The following is a 17,956-nucleotide window of genomic DNA, read 5'->3' on the forward strand; positions in this document are numbered from 1 at the left end:
TAAATCCAAAACGAATCACCTGAAGTCTTCCAGCCATAATGTCTAAAACTTCATGAATTGCAGTATTCCAACACTTAAAATCTCGAGGTGCCCAGTTAGATTAAAGATATTAGCCTAAAGGTACTTTCTAAAGTAATTGTTCCTCATCACGACAGATAGAAGAAACAAAAATTAATATAGAAATTGAAGGAACAAAAATAGAACAAGTTAAAATTTTTAAATACTTAAGAGTAATAATAGAAAAAACAGGATCTCTACAAGCAGAGTTTGTAGATTTGCATGTATCTAAATCTTAATATAGACCTCCCTTTGACCTTCTTCCTACTGTGTCTCCCTTATTATTTTCATCGATATTTCGCTCCCCTTTCCTATTTCCTCGATCTCTTCACTTAAATCTTTAAATTATATGCTTATGTTTTCTGTATTTCAATTAATTATTTAACGTCTCCTCTTTTGTTTTTTTTTGACAGTAATTCTGTGTTTTCCTACTTTTTCCCGTAAAAAAATCTTTATCTTTCTTTGTTGTTTGTCTCCCCATTTTTTGCTATAACTAATTTAAAACATGCCAGATGGAAAAACATTCAGAACTATTTTCTTTTTATCCATCGGCTTTGGATATTCCGTCTTATTTGGTAGCTTCATGGAAGAGTGTAACCCGCTGTAAATTCTTACAAAATTAACTCCTGCCAGAACTCTAGTCTCTCTATTCAGTCCTGACCCCCCGAAGGAAGTGTAGTGAGTATCGTGATGTCGTGTATTGTCCGTCTCCAGAGATGTCTGTCTCTGGTCATTTCGTTCAACTCATGCATAGGTCTTTTGCATACTCCTATAATTTGGTCGATCCATCTTGTTGGGATCTTCCTCGTGCCTTTCTTCTACTTTTCTACAGTAACGACACAGTTTTATTTTTTTTTTATTATTATTAACATATACTTCGATAATATCCACAATTCCCCTAGTGGGATTTCATTTGACTACTCTATGAATTTTAAAAGGAAATTCTTATGAAAAGGATCGATACAGCAATTAGTGGGACATAAAATAACATGATTTAAGCGTTTTTAATGCAAGATAATGAAATTTTATAGGATGTAGTTACTTCTACCACACCTTAAAGCTATCGAACAATTATTAAACAAAGCTATTACTTTGTTATCCGGTACAAATGGTCTAAAGGAATTATTGGCAGTTTTTCAAATGTTTTTATCCTTATTTGTTGCTTAGAAAGTTGAAAGTTGAAAGTTGGCTCTTGTAGTGATTAAAATATGACGAAAATCTAAAAGCGATCGATCAAATTTTTTAAAAGTTTTTATTTGTTTGTCTCAAATTAAATTTTTTTGCAACAATATGTCAGAAAATGATGACGTTACAGTAATTCTAAGGATAGTCTTTGAAAGAAAATCTTTCAAATTATTCTATCAACAATATTTTAAAAAAATAAAGAAAAAGGATTTCAAATATTGCAAAATAATTTTGGAAAAACATGTTTTTTTTGCTTATAAACAATTAGTATAACTTTTTAACCATTACCTGCAAAAAAATTATTTTTTTAGATTTAGAAAGCCTGCATTTTTTACAAATTTATAGTAAATAGATTAATCTAGGACAATTTTGGAAGAAGTTAGTCGTTTTTTTGAAAATTGATAGCAGCTTTGTGTATAACAAGAGATCTTATTAGAGTCATCTGAAAGACCATGCTTTAAAGTTTTAATGTGCACAATTCGAAAAAGATTGCATTTAAATCGAACCGTCCACAAAGCTTCAAAATGTTGTCCTCAAAATCGGTCGGCTTTGAAACTCTCGGGAGCGGTGGAGGGGGAAGGAGCTGGTAACTGTATCTCTGGTTCTTGTTTATGGATTTTGACCTTTCTTTTTTAAATTTGTATGTACTTTCTACGTACATTAATAATATGTATTATTTAAATAATTAAATTGTTATATAAACCATCTAATTTGTTTAAACACATTTTTTTAATTTTTTTTATTTTTTTTTCTATTAATATTTCAGTTAATTCTTATTGTAAAACATAAATATTGATGATTAATATATACTTTTTTAATAAACTTCGCAAATAATTTATTTCTAATAGATTTTATAAAAAAACGAATTATCCTATTTAGTTTTTTTCTAAAAAATAATTTTGCCTGGCCAGACGAGTGTCACGAAAAAAAAAGGTAATTTCCCTGGGCTACAGGAGTCTTAATCAAATTATTGACTTTATAAAGTGGTTTGCATGAGAGGGAGATAAGTTTATTGTTTTTAAAATGAGTTTACATTTATAAAACACAACATGGTATAGTACAAACAAGGCACACGATACATTAAAATACTAATTATAAAATTTCCATAATTAAAAAAAAATAATATATCAATTAGCGCAACTGTCCTCAAAAAATTCCTCTATACTATAGTAACATTTAGATAATAAAAACTTCTTGATTGCTCTTCGGAATACAAAAATATTGCTTGAGGATCTTATATGGAGTGATAGGCGATTAAACACTTTCTTACCAGTGTAAATAAATGATTTTTTAGTTAATGTAGAAGAAGGAATTGGGAGTGGAATAACATAATTTAGACGAGTGTTATAAGAAAAAACTGTTCGAATATCCTCTTTATGTTGTTTTAAAAATTAAGCACGCTAATTCAAGGATATCAAGGATAATGCAAGGAAGTGTCAAGATACCATGTTTCCAAAACAGAGGCCATGTACCAAACTTTACCTTGCATAAATATCTGAGTGCTCTATTTTGTAGCATAAAATTTCTACTGAAATGATGAAGAGAACAGCTACCCCAAAAGGCAATACCGTATCTCAAATTACATTCAATCAGGGCCACATAAACACTTTTTGTAATCTTGAAATCTAAATGGTGAACAACTGATTTGACCGCAAAGCAACCCAATAATATCTTTTTGCTTAAATATACAGTCTGTTACAGTCCTTTACAGTTTTCCTTCTCTTCGTTTTTAACCAAATAATGTGTGCTGTGTCGGTACTTCTGAAAAATTCTTATAATTATTTATTTTGGGTAAAGATTTTTAAGCAGTGCATTGTCACGTGCGGATTTTATTGCAAGGTGTTTTCTACGTTTAACTCACCGGTGATTAATTAGTCAAAAATAGACCCACTTCTATAAATATTAATTGCAGCTGTGCTTGAAATAACAACTTTAAATACAGCTCATCATTATTGTTATTAACTGCACAACCATACCTCCCACTACTTTTTATTTCTACGTTGATGCATACTTTTTAATTAAGTGGTTGTGAGTTAAAAATGAAAGGTTGTTGATCTATCAAACTATGTACTTTTCAAATAGACCCCAAAATAGCCAAGTTGTGGGGGAGCCACAACATACACAAAATAACAATCAATACCGTATTACCAGAGATTTAAGACGTTTCGATAATGAAACACTTTTTGCTCAAAAATCTGGTTGAAAGCTTTCTTAATAATCATGTTTTTGTGAGTTTTATATTATACTAATCCTTTAGGAAGTTAGGTAAGATTATATATTGAAATCTATGGCATGTTAAAAAAAGTAAATGCATGTTTTCGGATAATAAAAATTTGTTTTTGGTTTACAGTGCAAATAAAATATTATTTCGTTTTTTTTGTGATTTCTTCTTTCAACAGGCATTTTTCCTATTAAAAAGAATGAAGGAAAACAAAAAGATTCTCTTGTTTTGATGCATGCTTTTGTTCGTTTTGAAAATGTTTAAATGATATGATTCTTGTCTATAATATGTGAATGATGTCCTTCATCCTTGTCCTCAACATTGTCACGCTTAAAAGTCCTTTCAGGTCCACAAATCGTAGGTGTGTTGGTCTATTACATTTTAGAACTTTTTTGTCAGTACAACAAAGTTGATTTTTTCTTTTCTCGATACGTCTTTTGATAAATATGATTTCTGCTTCATTTCCTATCCTTCTAGTTACTTCCTCATTTGACATTCTTTGAGTCCATGATATTCGTAGGACCAAAAATGCCGGCCAATTTATTTAAATTCACTTCTTTTAGTGTCCACGCTTTCAAGTCGTAATGGTGATCGCAAAAGGTGGCTTAATTTCTTTGGTTTGGTCTACAGTCTACATCTGGTATTATCCATATTATTAAGTATTTGTAGGTATCTACACTCTCAATTACAGTATCTTCAATAATCAATTGGATGTTTGCATCTGCTGATTTAGTCATGATGATGCATTTGGTTTGCTTCAAATTCATCGTCAGTCAGTATTTACGACAGCAGTCGTTAAGACGTTGCATTACGTTCTGTAAATCGTTGTTTGTTATCCGTCACTATTACTGTATAGTCTGCAAAACGTAAGTTATTCAAAATTTCTCCGTGGATAGATATACTCTGTATTGAATCTGAGAGTTCTTTTAATACCGCTTCACTGTAGACATTGAAGAGTACTGGGGACCGCAAGCAACCCTGGCGGACTCTCCTCTGTATTTTGATATCTCGTGTTTTTCGGTTGGCAAGTGGCAACTCTTACCTTGGCAGTTTGATTCCAATATAGATTAAATGTAATTTTCATATTATATATATAAAGTGCGAACACAGGCTCTTTAGACCCATAGCTTGATAATTGTTCTCCATTGTGTTTTTTTGTTTTGTAACACATTGAAATATATCTCGTAAAATCGTAAAAAACAAATTAATTATTTGTTATTTTTAACTTTGTATTTTATCATCCATTTACATATATGAGACATATTTTGAAAGTATTTTGTAATTTTGTAAGACAATTTTTTTCTACAGAATCGAAAACTTTCTCGAAGTCAACCAGCAGCGCTATAAATAGAAGTTGATCATATTCCGGTCTTCTTTTATTTAATCAATATTTGGTTAAAAATAAAACTCATATGAGCGTTTTATATTAATTATACTAATTATAAATGGGCCATTCGTTTTTAAACTTATGACACAGCTTCCAAATAAAAGTTGATCTGTTTCCATAATTGATATCAATTAAGTTTTATTATCATTGTTATGATAGGCTAATCAGTTGTCAAAAAATAACAATATAAATGACGTAACTACTACGTAACTACTCCAAAATGTATATATTAACTTTTTAAGCTGGTTTCATTTTATACGAGGTTAACTCAGAAAGTATGTTATTAATTCATTAATGGAAGTTTTGAATACTATCATTGGAAATGGAATATTTATTTTAAAAGTTTAAACGGACCTGACGGATGAATCGCAAACATTTCACTGTGAATGATCCATTGGATCGATGGTTCAAACCCTGGTCAGAAAATAAAACGTAAATCGATCTGCTATTTAGACTAGATTACGTTGGAGTATCAGATGGACCTATGGATGAACACCTCCAAAAAAAATGTACAATACTGTGCGAATTAATGCAATTATAGGTTTTTTTAATGAAAAAAACAGTTTATTTAAAAAAAAATTATATTTTGACAAAACCATAAAGGTTTACCTCATTTAGTAGGAAATATGTTCCCCATTTTCTGCAATTACTGCTTTTACCCATAATGGCATAGATTCTACGAGCTTCTGACGATTCCCAGATATCCTTTCATCTCGAAACTAAACCTGAATGACCGCTTGTATCATTTTTATCTTTGAAGTACAGTCGATTTTGCGCAATCTATCTTTGCAAGTGGCCCATAAATATTTTCAATGGTGTTGAGGTCTGGAGAATTACCGGGCCAATCTAGAACATTATTCTTCTTATTTTTGAAACATTCCATCATTTGCTTTGACTTGTGACAGGGAGAAGAGTCCTGTTGAAGAATAGCTCCTCTTTGGGGCCGATATTTTTGGAGTTCTGTGTCCAAACGCTATTCCAACATGGATTTGTATTTTAGACTGTTCATCATGCCTTCGATTGGTACCAAAGATCCACCCCCATGTATGAAAAACATCCCCAAAACATTTTTTTGACTGGATGTTTTACGGTTTGATCAATATGAGATGGTGTAAGATATTCATTGTCAGACTTTCTGACGAATTTCCACTGCTGTCCGTGAACTATAAAGTGAGTTTCATCTGTAACTAGGAGTTTATTCCAGTCGTCTACAGAACAATTAGATTATTTTTTGATCCACGATAGCCTTTGTTTCTTCATTCGTTCAGTTACAAGCTGTTTTTCCTGTGGACTCATTGCCCTTCTACCATACTCCAAAAGTCTTTTCTGAACAGTTGAATCATGAATCACTACACCTGATGCTGCTAGAATTTAAAAATTTCATACTTATCGAAAGTTTATGGTGCTGTCTTCTTGTTTATATGTATGTTCCGTATTTATTAGGATGCAATATTTGTTCTTTTATACTTTCCAAATGCGGAAGACTGCCTTGCATTGAATATTTTATCTTCCAGACAGAAAATATGGACTGTTGTTCATTGCTTTCCGGAATTATTTTTTTACGTCACAAAACTTTAAAGCTAGATGATTGTCCAGTCATAGTATTTTATGGATTATCCTTGCAGAGAAACAACAACATTAAAACAATTCATTATTTTTAATCGTGATGTAAAATTATTCGTTATATATTATACGTTAAACAATTAGTGGAAAATTCTACGTTATCCTACAATAATTCTGCGTTTTTTAACGGCATGGTATATTATTTTAAACCCCACTTTTTAATATACTTACATTGTAAAATAAAATATAGAATTTTCTATTTTCAAAAGCTGTAGTATTTTTAATTTATTTGAAATAAAGGTACCTAAATAAATTTGTTGGGGACATTGGAATATGTGTGAAATAATTGTTATTTAAATTAGTAAATATGGTTTTGGCAGTATAACAATACACAAAGGCACGTGTTAATATGTAAAATAAAGTCGGCAAACACATTCATTCTTTTCAGTAATATTTTAAAATTATTAGAAAAGAACAACAATAGAAATTAAAGAAAAAATACTAAGTATTACAAAAAAATGAATGTTTGGGTAGAGTTAAAGAGAAAGGCGAATAAAAGAAAAAATTTACTTTAAATAAACCAAGAAAAAACTTATACATATGATAGAAAGGCTAAAATAATAGCAAGCACATTCCTTAAGAGGCAGCAGTTTTATCCCTACCGCATATAATTTGAATTCGGCCATATCTACCAACCTCAGTGTTTTCAGTTGCTTCCTCAGTTGTCCTGTAAGTATTTCTGTTAAAATACGTAGCCCTTTCCTGTTTAAATTCTCGCAAAATCGCTAGAAAATTGTTCGTGAAGTCCAAAATATGTGGATTTTTAAGAAAATCCTTTGTAGGACCTTTTTTGAGATATCCTACTGTTACTGCAGCTCTTGAGTTAGGTTTTTTAACCAGTTAATTGTCATATTTTATCAGCAGATGATAGTAGTAGTGGTCGGCCTGGTGTAAACTGTAGATTTGTCTTTGCCTTTAGATCCAACTCTATTAGTTTGTCCAGTATGTTTTGTGGCTGCCAATTGTTTCAGTGAAACACAAATCTATGGATAATTTTTGAGCAGTATGACTGTTGCCACCTGCCGTCAACAATAGATTATTTTCCGGTAATTTTTTCTCTGGTTCACTTCTGGTGTTTTTTTCTTCGGACTAGACCCCTTAAATAGTTCCCGATTTTTCGTATATCCTTTCGGTCCTTTGTCTTTTAGATCTTGAACTCGGTTCTTACTTTTTCGGAAGCTGTCTGTTATAAATCCGTTTTAGTGGATCATGTTGGCATAAGTTAGAAATTGAGATCAACCCTGATTTTAGGCATTTTTTTTCAATATTTGTACTCTAATTATCAAAAAATTATATTTTTTACGTTGCGACAATTATTTGACTCCGTATTATTTTTCCATCATCGATCGAGAAAAAAGGACAAAGTGCTTTCAAATCATATATCTATTTTTAAATTAAATTTTTAAGATGCGAAAAGAAAACAATTTCAAAAGAAAATGCCAACATTTTTGTTTATTTCGCCCTAGTTTTCTATTAGATAACGAGAACTACAATATCTTTCCACGTTTATTAATTTAGAATTATAATTTACAAATAAATAGGCGGAAATGACATTTAATCATCATTATATATTACATACAATCGATTTTTATCTCTAATATCTTGTTTCTTTCAATTACAGGAGTCATTCAGCTAACAAGAAGTTATGATAAATAACGACTACGATTACGATCTAGGAAATGGCTCAAACGTTACGTACGATACCAACAATCTCAATTTCAACTGGAACGAACTGCTACCGACGTTAATTGTGTATGGAGTCACTTTTATTTTAGGCCTTACCGGCAATATCCTTATAATTTTTACAACGTTTCGATATCGACGTATGAAAAGTGTGACTAACGTTTTTCTTTCCAGTTTGGCATCATCTGATCTTATTTTGATCATTGTTTGCATTCCAGTAAAGGTAAGTCTTATACTTATCACAACATTTTATTGTGGAAATTAAAGATTTCTTAAAAAGAAGCATTGATCGGGGTGTTCTAGAAACTAAATCGACTTAAAACAAATGACTTCACTCGACCTAGATTGATTCCTTAGTGTACACAATAATTGTTGAAATTGAAGAAGATAATTAAGATAATTAAATTTGCTGCAGAGCAAATTCAGGCTAACTCCTAATTACTCTCAAAAACAGTTGTTTACTTTAGACACAATCATCATGACTCTCATTTCTCGTAAGCTTCGCTAATTATTTTTCTCCAGTTGTAAAGCCAAATATTCTGGCTTTTATTGGGCGTATTATTGTTTTGCAGAGTTTTAACTTTGTGTGTATGTATAGCGTTAACAGGCCATTTAGGCCCATTGCTGGATGGATAATTTTCATCGTTTTCTGTTCTTAGCTGTCAGCTTCCAATCTCTGATTCCCATCTCTCTGACATCTTCCATCACTATATCTCTTTATTTCTTTCTTAGTCTTCCTCTCTTTTTTTGCCTTCAGGTACTCTCAACTAATATTCTTGACATGTCTATTACCTTGCATTCTCTCTAGATGTCCGAGCCATTCTAGTCTACGTTTTTCACTACTTTTGTTATTGTAGGGTTAGCATACAATTGGTACACTTCTATATTAGTTCGTCTTCTCCATTCTTCCTCTACTACTATTCCACCAAACATTCTGCGAAGTATCTTTATTTCCCATGCTCCCAATCTGTTCTGTATGGTTTTGTTCATTGTCCATGTCTCGGTAGCTTATAGCATTGTGCAACTAATTATAGTTTTGTATACTCTTATTTTTGTATTGCGAAATATATCTTTGGCCTTACTCATTTTGTTCATGTCCCCAGCACACCTGCTGCTCTTGGTCAGTCTCAAGTTGATTTCAGTTTCTTTCTTACATATCTAATCAATAAGAGTACTTAAGTACATATATTCATCCACCTTCTCGAATTCTACAAGTACAATTTAAAGGAGGCCCTGGAGTTTATTCTTTTTTGCTCGAGATTTCCATGTACTTGGATTTATTAATATCAACTTTCAGTCCTATTTTAGAGCTTTCCCGAGTCTTTCTGCTACACTTGCCAGTTCTTTTCCACTTCTTGCAATGAGAACCACATCATCAGCGTACGCTAAGCATTGGTGCTCTTTGTAGAAAAGAGTGCCGGACCTATTTATCCCACTAACCCTTACAATTTTTTCTAGAACTAAATTGAATAGCAAGGTAGACAACGGGTCTCCTTGACGAACGCCTTTTTTCACTTCGAATTCTTCTGAGACTGTATCATTGCATTTCACAGTACAAATGGTTTTTCCAATTGTCATTTTAGCGTTTCTATTAATTTGTTTCTGTCTATTGTATCGTAGGCGGCTTTGTAATCAGCGGAAAAGTACTTGTGCTAGTTGTATTCATAGCAATTGATCAGGATTTGTTTTAGCATAAAAATTTGATCAGTTGTTGATCTTCCCTTGCAAAATCTTCCTTGGTATTTTCCTAGATTCTTCTCCAGATATATTTCTAATCATTTTTTAGATAGTATGGCGAGCACTTTGTATATTACCTCTAACAAGGATATTTCCCTATAGTTTGCGCATTCAGTTTTATCTCCCTTTTTGTGTATAGGAATTATAATGGACTTGTTCCATTCTTGGTGCATTTATTCGGCATCCCACATTTCTACTATTAGCTCACGAAGTTTGTTTCGTAAACCCTCTCCTTCATATTTTAAGTTGTCTGCCACAATGACGCTCTCCCGGGGCTTTTTCGATTTTTCATCTCTTTCATTATTTCTTCAATTTCTTCTCTTTTGGGATTTGGTATTTCTTCAACCTTTTTTTGGAGTTTAGAAATATTATAATTTTCTTCAGTAGCCACTCCGCCATGTAGCATCTCGTCGAAATATTCTTTCCATCTTTCACATATATTTGGTCATGATGATGGTCTAGTTGTTATAAATAAATAACATTATCATCTTACACTGGATGTGTCGATATAGTTTCTTGAGGGCCTGAAGATAGTAGCCCAGTCTTTTTTCAACTTTAATAAAACCTATTACGGATTGTAAGTAGAAGACTTATTTCTGTAACATTCATGAACATGTGCTCACACTAGCAATCCTTTCATCATTAGTTTTTACTTAATAAAAAATTCTAACGAATAGATAACTTTTTTTAATTTAAAAATATAACTTATCTGTGGCAAATAGGTACATGGCGATGTCAACAGGCAAAAAGTATTCGATACGTACGTAACAGTATGACGTAAACATTTAGGTGGATGCCAGGGAAAAATATTTATCATTATCTTTACATTAACATTTAGAGTTCATTATCACCTCTATAGTAAGCAAATATCGAACACATGTTTTAAGTTTGCCATAATACTTAAGTCGGCAAACAGATACAATGATCAAAAGCTAGAATCTGCATCCTAACACATTGATATCTTATCAATAAAGTATCAATTAGGACGGTTCACCTTTTTAATGACCCATATAACACTGTTATCAATTTCAAAGTTATCATTTGAAGCAAAATGTTGCCATTAATAATGCAACGATTAATTTAGGGGATTATAACTACTTTGCAATTTGTTGATTGGATTATAGCAATTAAGCTTGAGGTTTAACCAATTAATTATCATAAGTTTTCTCTAATGCTCGTTTAAAAACTAATAGGAAGAGTTTTAAAAAGCTTGATTTGAACACAATTAAGTTGATTTTAATTGTTGTTCCTGCTTCTTTATTGTATTTTTTATTAGTTTAGTCTATCTGTAGTTTACTTGGTCTTTTTTGGCGTACAGTGCTCTATGCTATCAAAAGATTTCCCGTAGTCGATAAATACTACAAAAAGGGATAAATGGTATTCTTTGGCTTTTTCAATTAGAATTTTAATTATTAGTAATTTTCATCCTTTGTTTACTTTATTTTTCTACAGAGGTCGCTGTTCTTTAGTCTTCTTCGCCACTCATTATAAACAAAAAACAAAACAAAAAAGGTAATATTTCGGTTTTATCAATGTAGCTTATAAATTGACAGTTGAAAGCATTATCTACATAAGTTGTTTGTAATCCTATAATCTTTTCGTTTGTTATCTCAGTAATTGTTTTATTGAGTAACAGCTTGACGGCGTCAGCAGGCATTGCCAGTTTAGGTATTCCTGCTGGCCCAGGAAGCCCTGGTAGATGTGATACTATATCTGATGCACGGGTATAGCTTGAGGTAGGAGCTATTTTCGACCAATTTTTCCTATTTCTTCCATAATATTAACTTCTCTAAGTTCCCTCGTCATTATCAACATTTTCGTCCTCACTACTCAAATTACTGGCTAGTAAGTATTTGATCATTCCTCACAGTATCACTTTGGTCATTATGACTAAATTTAGAATAACTATCATTATCATGATCAGTAATAATTGTTATACCGTCAGAAATATCGTCATCACTGCCAAAAAAATGTTCAGATGGCCTAAAAATGGTGTAAGTGGCAAAATTTCAAAAATCGTATTTTGGATACTATGAATCCTAAAGACTTCTACCTAATGACATTTTGAAGAAGAAGGGTAATAGTTTTTTTCTGTAAGACAATACCTATACCTATACACCCGTGGAAAAAAATTATGGGGCAAAAAAGAAAGATTACGTGTGTTCTTGTTTTTTTTTGGTTCGTTTTTTGAATATACCCATTTTGTCAAAAAAAAAACAATTTTTAACTTTAAAAGTTGATATTTCACTTGGATATTAAATTTTGAACAACTTTTCTGTAAATTTATATGTACGAAAAGTGCATAGAATTCACCCACATGCACCCTAGTGCATATGGACAAATTCATCCCTTTATCAAAAGCGCACCCCTTTAAATGGTAGCACACCGCTGTTTTTTCATATTTGGGGGTCTATTGTCCTTAAACGTTGTAGTTCCTATCTAAAGTACATAACCAATAGCCTATAATAAACCATTAAACAAGAAACTTGTTGATATTTAATTTTTGTAGATTTTCTCTAATTAAAAAAAATATATATCCTTGTTTTAGTGAGTTAAACTAAGCATCAAAGCATCGATATTCTATGTTTAAACTCAATACTGATACATTAATTAAAGTAAAAACGAAACAGTGGCAAAACTATCTTCCAAAAGCACTTAGCTCTTTTTATCTAAGCTTTTTAATAGGTAAACACCAACTTGTTTACGCTACTGCATTATTCCTCGTGACGATTTGTTAGAAGTTTTCTTAAACAAAATACAACAAATTCGTCCTTCATACTATTTTAAAGCAAAAAACTGGAGTGTTTATTGCTTGTATAAAATTTTCAATAAAATCGAAGATACAGCGTAAAAGTTCGAGATGAAAACATCATACTATCTAGGTTAGTGGGTAAGATTTTAGTAAAATCAATGTTAGTTAAATAATAGTGTTGTTTTTAAGATATTTTCTATGTGTTTATATATAAATCGATTATTTTTAAGTATTATAACGATGGTGAGAGTAATGATATAGTTAGTTATTGTAGTTGGTGATTAGTTGTAGACATTAAAACAACTTCTACCACTGCCACATGGCCTTTGATAATGCGTGTCGCAGTCACAGACGAAATATCAGATATAAATAATGCCAGACCATAGTTTTTGAGTTCTATTTATTATTTTTTACGTCTGTCATCAAATCACAAGAAATATTACACATATTTAATTTGTCCAACAAAATGGGAATTGAAAGATAACAAGTAATAAGATATCCAACGGAATCTAACTTATTCGCACTATTCACACGTCTTTGTTATAATTATATTGGTATTCAACAACAATTTGGTAGTTATTCTATAAAAGAACTCTGACATGAAGTATTATTTATAATTAAGCTAATTAGGTCCTTCTGTACATAAAATCATAATAGTTGACGTTTTTGCAAAAACAATTTTCATTTTGACGACGCTTTTGTATACCTCTTCTTCTTAGTATCTGTTTTATATTTTTTTGTTTATAAGTCAAACAATCAGATACTAAGTAAACTTATATTTTACAATACTTTTACAAATATCTCAGAAAATCAGGCATGTGTCAATCCATGACAAGTTGTTCAATCTGTTGACTGGCCTGAAGTTAACCTTCTTCTTCTTCTTAGCCTTCTGTCGTCCATGTTTGGACATAGGCCTCTCCCAACTCCTTCCATCGGTCTCTATCCTGAGCTACATATTTCCAATTTGTTCCGGCTATTCTTTTAATGTCATCAACCCATCTCATCTGTGGTCTTCCTCTTGGTCGTTTACTTTCGTAAGGTCTCCAATGTTGTATTGTAGTATTCCAACGTTGGTCTTTTTGTCTAGCAGTGTGGCCCGCGAAGCTCCATTTAAGTTTGGCAATTTTTGTTGCTATGTCCTCGACTTTTGTTTTGGATCTTATCCAGTCGTTCCTCTTTTTATCTGACCGTCGTATACCTAACATTGCTCTTTCCATTGTTCTTTCTGTTGTGGCTAGTTTATTCATGTTTGCCTTGGTTAGGGTCCAGGTTTGACATCCATATGTCATGATAGGAAGGATGCATTGGTTGAACACTTTGCTCCTTAAGTATTGGGGTATTTTGCGGTTCTTAAGTATCCAACTAAGTTTTCCAAATCCTGCCCATGCTAGTCTTGCTCTTCTAGTAATTTCCGCACTTTGGTTCTCTTTGTCAAGTCTCAGGATTTGGCCTAGGTAGATATATTCCTGGATTTGTTCTATCTCACTGCGATTTATAGTTATACGTCTGGGGTCATCTGTGTTTGTCATTTTTTTTGTTTTTTTCATATTCATTATTGCCAAGTTAACCTTGGCATGTATATTATATACTATTATTATTACGTTATATATATATATATATATTAAACAGTATCATCTCTGCTTGTAATATGCTAATAATTTGAGATTTCTAACTGGCCAGCCTTCTTTCTCATTTACTCTCCTAATAATCTCTGTACAATTTCCGTTCTCCTCCCTTTCGTGCTATATTTCTAACGTTGTCGTAAAAGGATAAGGACAAAACATTGCATTAAGCGAAGAACTGAAAAAATGTTGTAAATAGTACATAGAAATAATTTAAAACCCTACACCCTACCAAAAGGGGATTCGTATCTCTTTACAAACCCTGACTTCTTGACAAATATGTCCTTTTGTCCTGTATATATCTTTCAATGTGTTGGTCCCAACATTATCATATATACAATTCATAAGTTCATTAATAAACGTAGTAATAAAAAATAAGACAAGACTTAAAATGTCTTGTATTTCAGCAGCTCAGCAACTTAATTGTTTTACTTAAGTTTCGAAAAGTTAAAAGTATTATACTCATCAATTTTAGATTTCTGTGAAATAATTTGTAACCATTATATTACCTGACTTTAGATTATTTTAATGCGTTTAAAATTATAATCAAATCAATTACCCACCCTGGGATGTAAACAAGCTGATCATTAATTGTACATCTTGTACATTAGCGTATGAAATACATTTATGTTATGAATTTGCTGTTGGTTTTTCCTTTAAATATTTTATATCATCATTGTGCAATTAATCGATACAACAGAGGCATTAGATAACTGAAAATTGGTACATAGAGGATCAGATTTCAAATCGATGAATAAAATGCAAATTTTTAAAAAGGGGCTTTTAATTGAGATCCAAAATACACACACATATATATATATATATATATATATATATATATATATATATATATACTTTTGTAATACTATACTGTACTATATGTAATATACTTTTGATTGCGTTGTAAAATATTGGAAATTCCCAGTGATTAGCTGTGTGACATAATACAAAAATAAAAATGAAGTGTAAAAACTTGTTTTTCCAAAATATCGAAAAGCATTAGTTGTTTCAAAACGTTTTCAATCCTATCAGAGCATCATCAGTAAGTCTTCCTTACACCATCACTTTTGATCCCTCACTCAAAAATAAGTTACACTAAATGTGTGTTACCGGTACAGCATACGCTAACTCTTGACAACAGCAGACAGAAATTCTGGCAAACTAGAAGACTAGGAAATCTGTCAAAAATAAGTATATCTTCAATCAAAATGGTTTTAGGTAAACAAAATACAGCGACAATAAAAAGAACCCACAAAAATTTAACTAAATATACTTTTAGAATCATCGTCCTCCCAAGACATAGTGGCATTAAAGAAAATAAATATGTAGATAAACTAGCAAAAGTTGGAAGTAGGCTCAAAGTCCCTGCTAATATAAAACTAAATTATAACGACATACTGACAAAATTGAAAGCCATAATCAAAGAAAATCACAACAATTTCTGGAAAAACTCCATTCAATTCAAAGGAAAACGGTATGGAGATATACAACAATCATTCGCTAAAACACCATGAGTTAAAAGTTTTCATAAATTGATAGAAGACACTTAAAGAACATTATAAGAATGCGAATGGGACTTGGTCCCGAATCTAGAATCGAATCTAGATCACATTTTTCTTCATTGTTCAATTAATAAAAGCAATTCATGGGATATACATAATGCGTTACAAGCTGCAGGAGCGACTGACACTCCTAGCATCAAAGTTCTACTACAAAATATTAATCAAAAACAAAGAGAAGTTTTAAATAAATTAATTAAAAAAAACCAACCCAAAGTTGTACTTCTGCTGGTTATTATAACCCTAGATAACTTTTTAGACCCAGAAAGACAACAGTTTAAATTTTGTGCTATATGTTTTTACTATATAACATTTTATTAATATCTTACAAACAGTATTGCACATTGTCATGAGCAAGACCAAATGCAATACAAAGAAATGTGATGGCAAATGCAGTGGTATGCACGCCAATAGTGAAAAAAGAAGAAGAATCATCGTCCCAAAAGTTTGATTCGTGGCTATTCAGGAAGTTTATGGCCGTCAAAATAGATAACACCTGCGGTATGCTGTCACTTAAGTGGGAAAATTGGTCTTATCGATTTGAATTTGTATAGGTACACTTGCGCATGCTTGATGATAGCCAATAAGCAAATTCAAATACAAAGATCGACAAGGAATCAAGGAAGACTACAAACAATGTAATATAATGACCTAAAAAAACTGCAGGACTCAATTAGGTAAGAGAAGCAGAGGATCAAAATGATTGGACAGTCTTGAAGAAGACCTACGTCTGATTTTGGACCCACGACACCTAAAACAAAGAGAGATATTTTTAATCACTGATTAACTGAATTTATCTCAAAAATGTCAAACTCATCATGGAAAATAAGTTATTTAATATAAGGGTGTGTCTATGTTCTCTTTCTTTCTTACAATGTTTTATTGTAGACATTGTTTCTTTTTTTGTCTTAGTGCTATATTAGATGCAGCTCTCTCTGTTGAATTGTGTATGATTCCACCGATAATCCATTTTTCTTTTGTTTGATTCTTTTGGGGCTCTTTCGTATTCTCGGTGTAACCATTTTTTTCTTTTTGTTTTCTTCTTTCTTCCGACAGATTTATCTGCTGCTTCTGTAATAGTTCTTTTTATGGAGTGCCATTTCTGATCTATATCTTTACTTTCATTTTTATTTATGTCCAAAACATGAAACATATTTCTTTTTTTGTTTATAGTTGATATTGTGTTTCCCTATTTACTTCTTCCAGTTTCGCCACATTCCACCTTTCCATCTTCGTCTTTTTATCTATTGCTTGTGTTGAAATTAAGGATCTGAGCTTGGCATTCACGAGGAAATAAGCAATATCCTATGTATTTGTTACAAATTTCCTCCCCATCGTTTCAAATTGGGTCCTAAATGTTGGCAACATTTGGTTTAGATATTACTTTCCTTTCCATCGTCTCAGGTATGTCATTTCATACACTGCTATGCATAGCAGCACCTGAATAAACAAACACCAAACTCCAAATTTTCATGAAGGCAACGTGAACTAGCCGAATTGGCTATTTTTGCTGTTCTTGTTCATTTTATGATTATAAATTCACTGATAGGCTAAAGTACAAAAGTTTTTAGTTTTTATCAGAAATTTCACCAAAAACTGTTTAACAAAGTAATCGCTGTTGTGTTTAGACCCGTATATTTATATTATGATGCATTATAGTTTACGATCACGCTTGTAGTTCTGTGCATTAATGGTTCCTAGGGGGTTATTAACTACCAATAAATTCTATTTATATTTCAATCGAAGGACTGCAGTAAACGCTTCGACTATACACAAAGCTGTAGGGTTTATAATGGTTATAATAAATCGAAAATATATCAGATAAATAAACAAATCGTGTTTTTAAATTGACTTGTAAAAAAATATTTAATACGAGGACTGCTTAACGTATGACAATACCGATGTGAAATCAGCATCGTCAAGCAGCAAGCTTGACGTTTTATTTGTAACAATCTATATACAGTAAGGTCTCTTTTTATGCGGATTATTTTTATGCGATTTTAAAGTTGTGCGGTTTGTATTTCATCCAAAAATTTCTATTATTAACTATTATAATTAAATATTAACCATTCACATCCAGATGTCAGTAAAGTGAGCCTTTGCAATTCGGGAATTCCCTTGTTACATGAT

At 31.7% G+C, this 17,956-nt stretch overlaps 1 protein-coding gene across 3 annotated transcripts in view; it reads left to right on the top strand.

Moving 5' to 3' along the window:
• The window catches only part of LOC140452413 (QRFP-like peptide receptor), a 49,517-nt gene that overhangs the window by 8,211 nt on the left and 23,350 nt on the right, over positions 1–17,956 (top strand). For 2 of the 3 annotated variants that reach the window (XM_072546651.1, XM_072546650.1), the window contains exon 2: positions 8,095–8,379. In XM_072546651.1, coding sequence (XP_072402752.1) covers positions 8,119–8,379 — 261 coding nt within the window. In that variant the 5' untranslated portion in view covers positions 8,095–8,118. Of the gene's footprint in view, positions 1–3,376; positions 3,508–8,094; positions 8,380–17,956 lie in introns of those variants that run through there. The other variant, XM_072546652.1, reaches the window with a different exon arrangement.

This window comes from Diabrotica undecimpunctata, chromosome 10, assembly GCF_040954645.1.
Source record: "Diabrotica undecimpunctata isolate CICGRU chromosome 10, icDiaUnde3, whole genome shotgun sequence".
Lineage (NCBI taxonomy): Eukaryota > Metazoa > Arthropoda > Insecta > Coleoptera > Chrysomelidae > Diabrotica > Diabrotica undecimpunctata.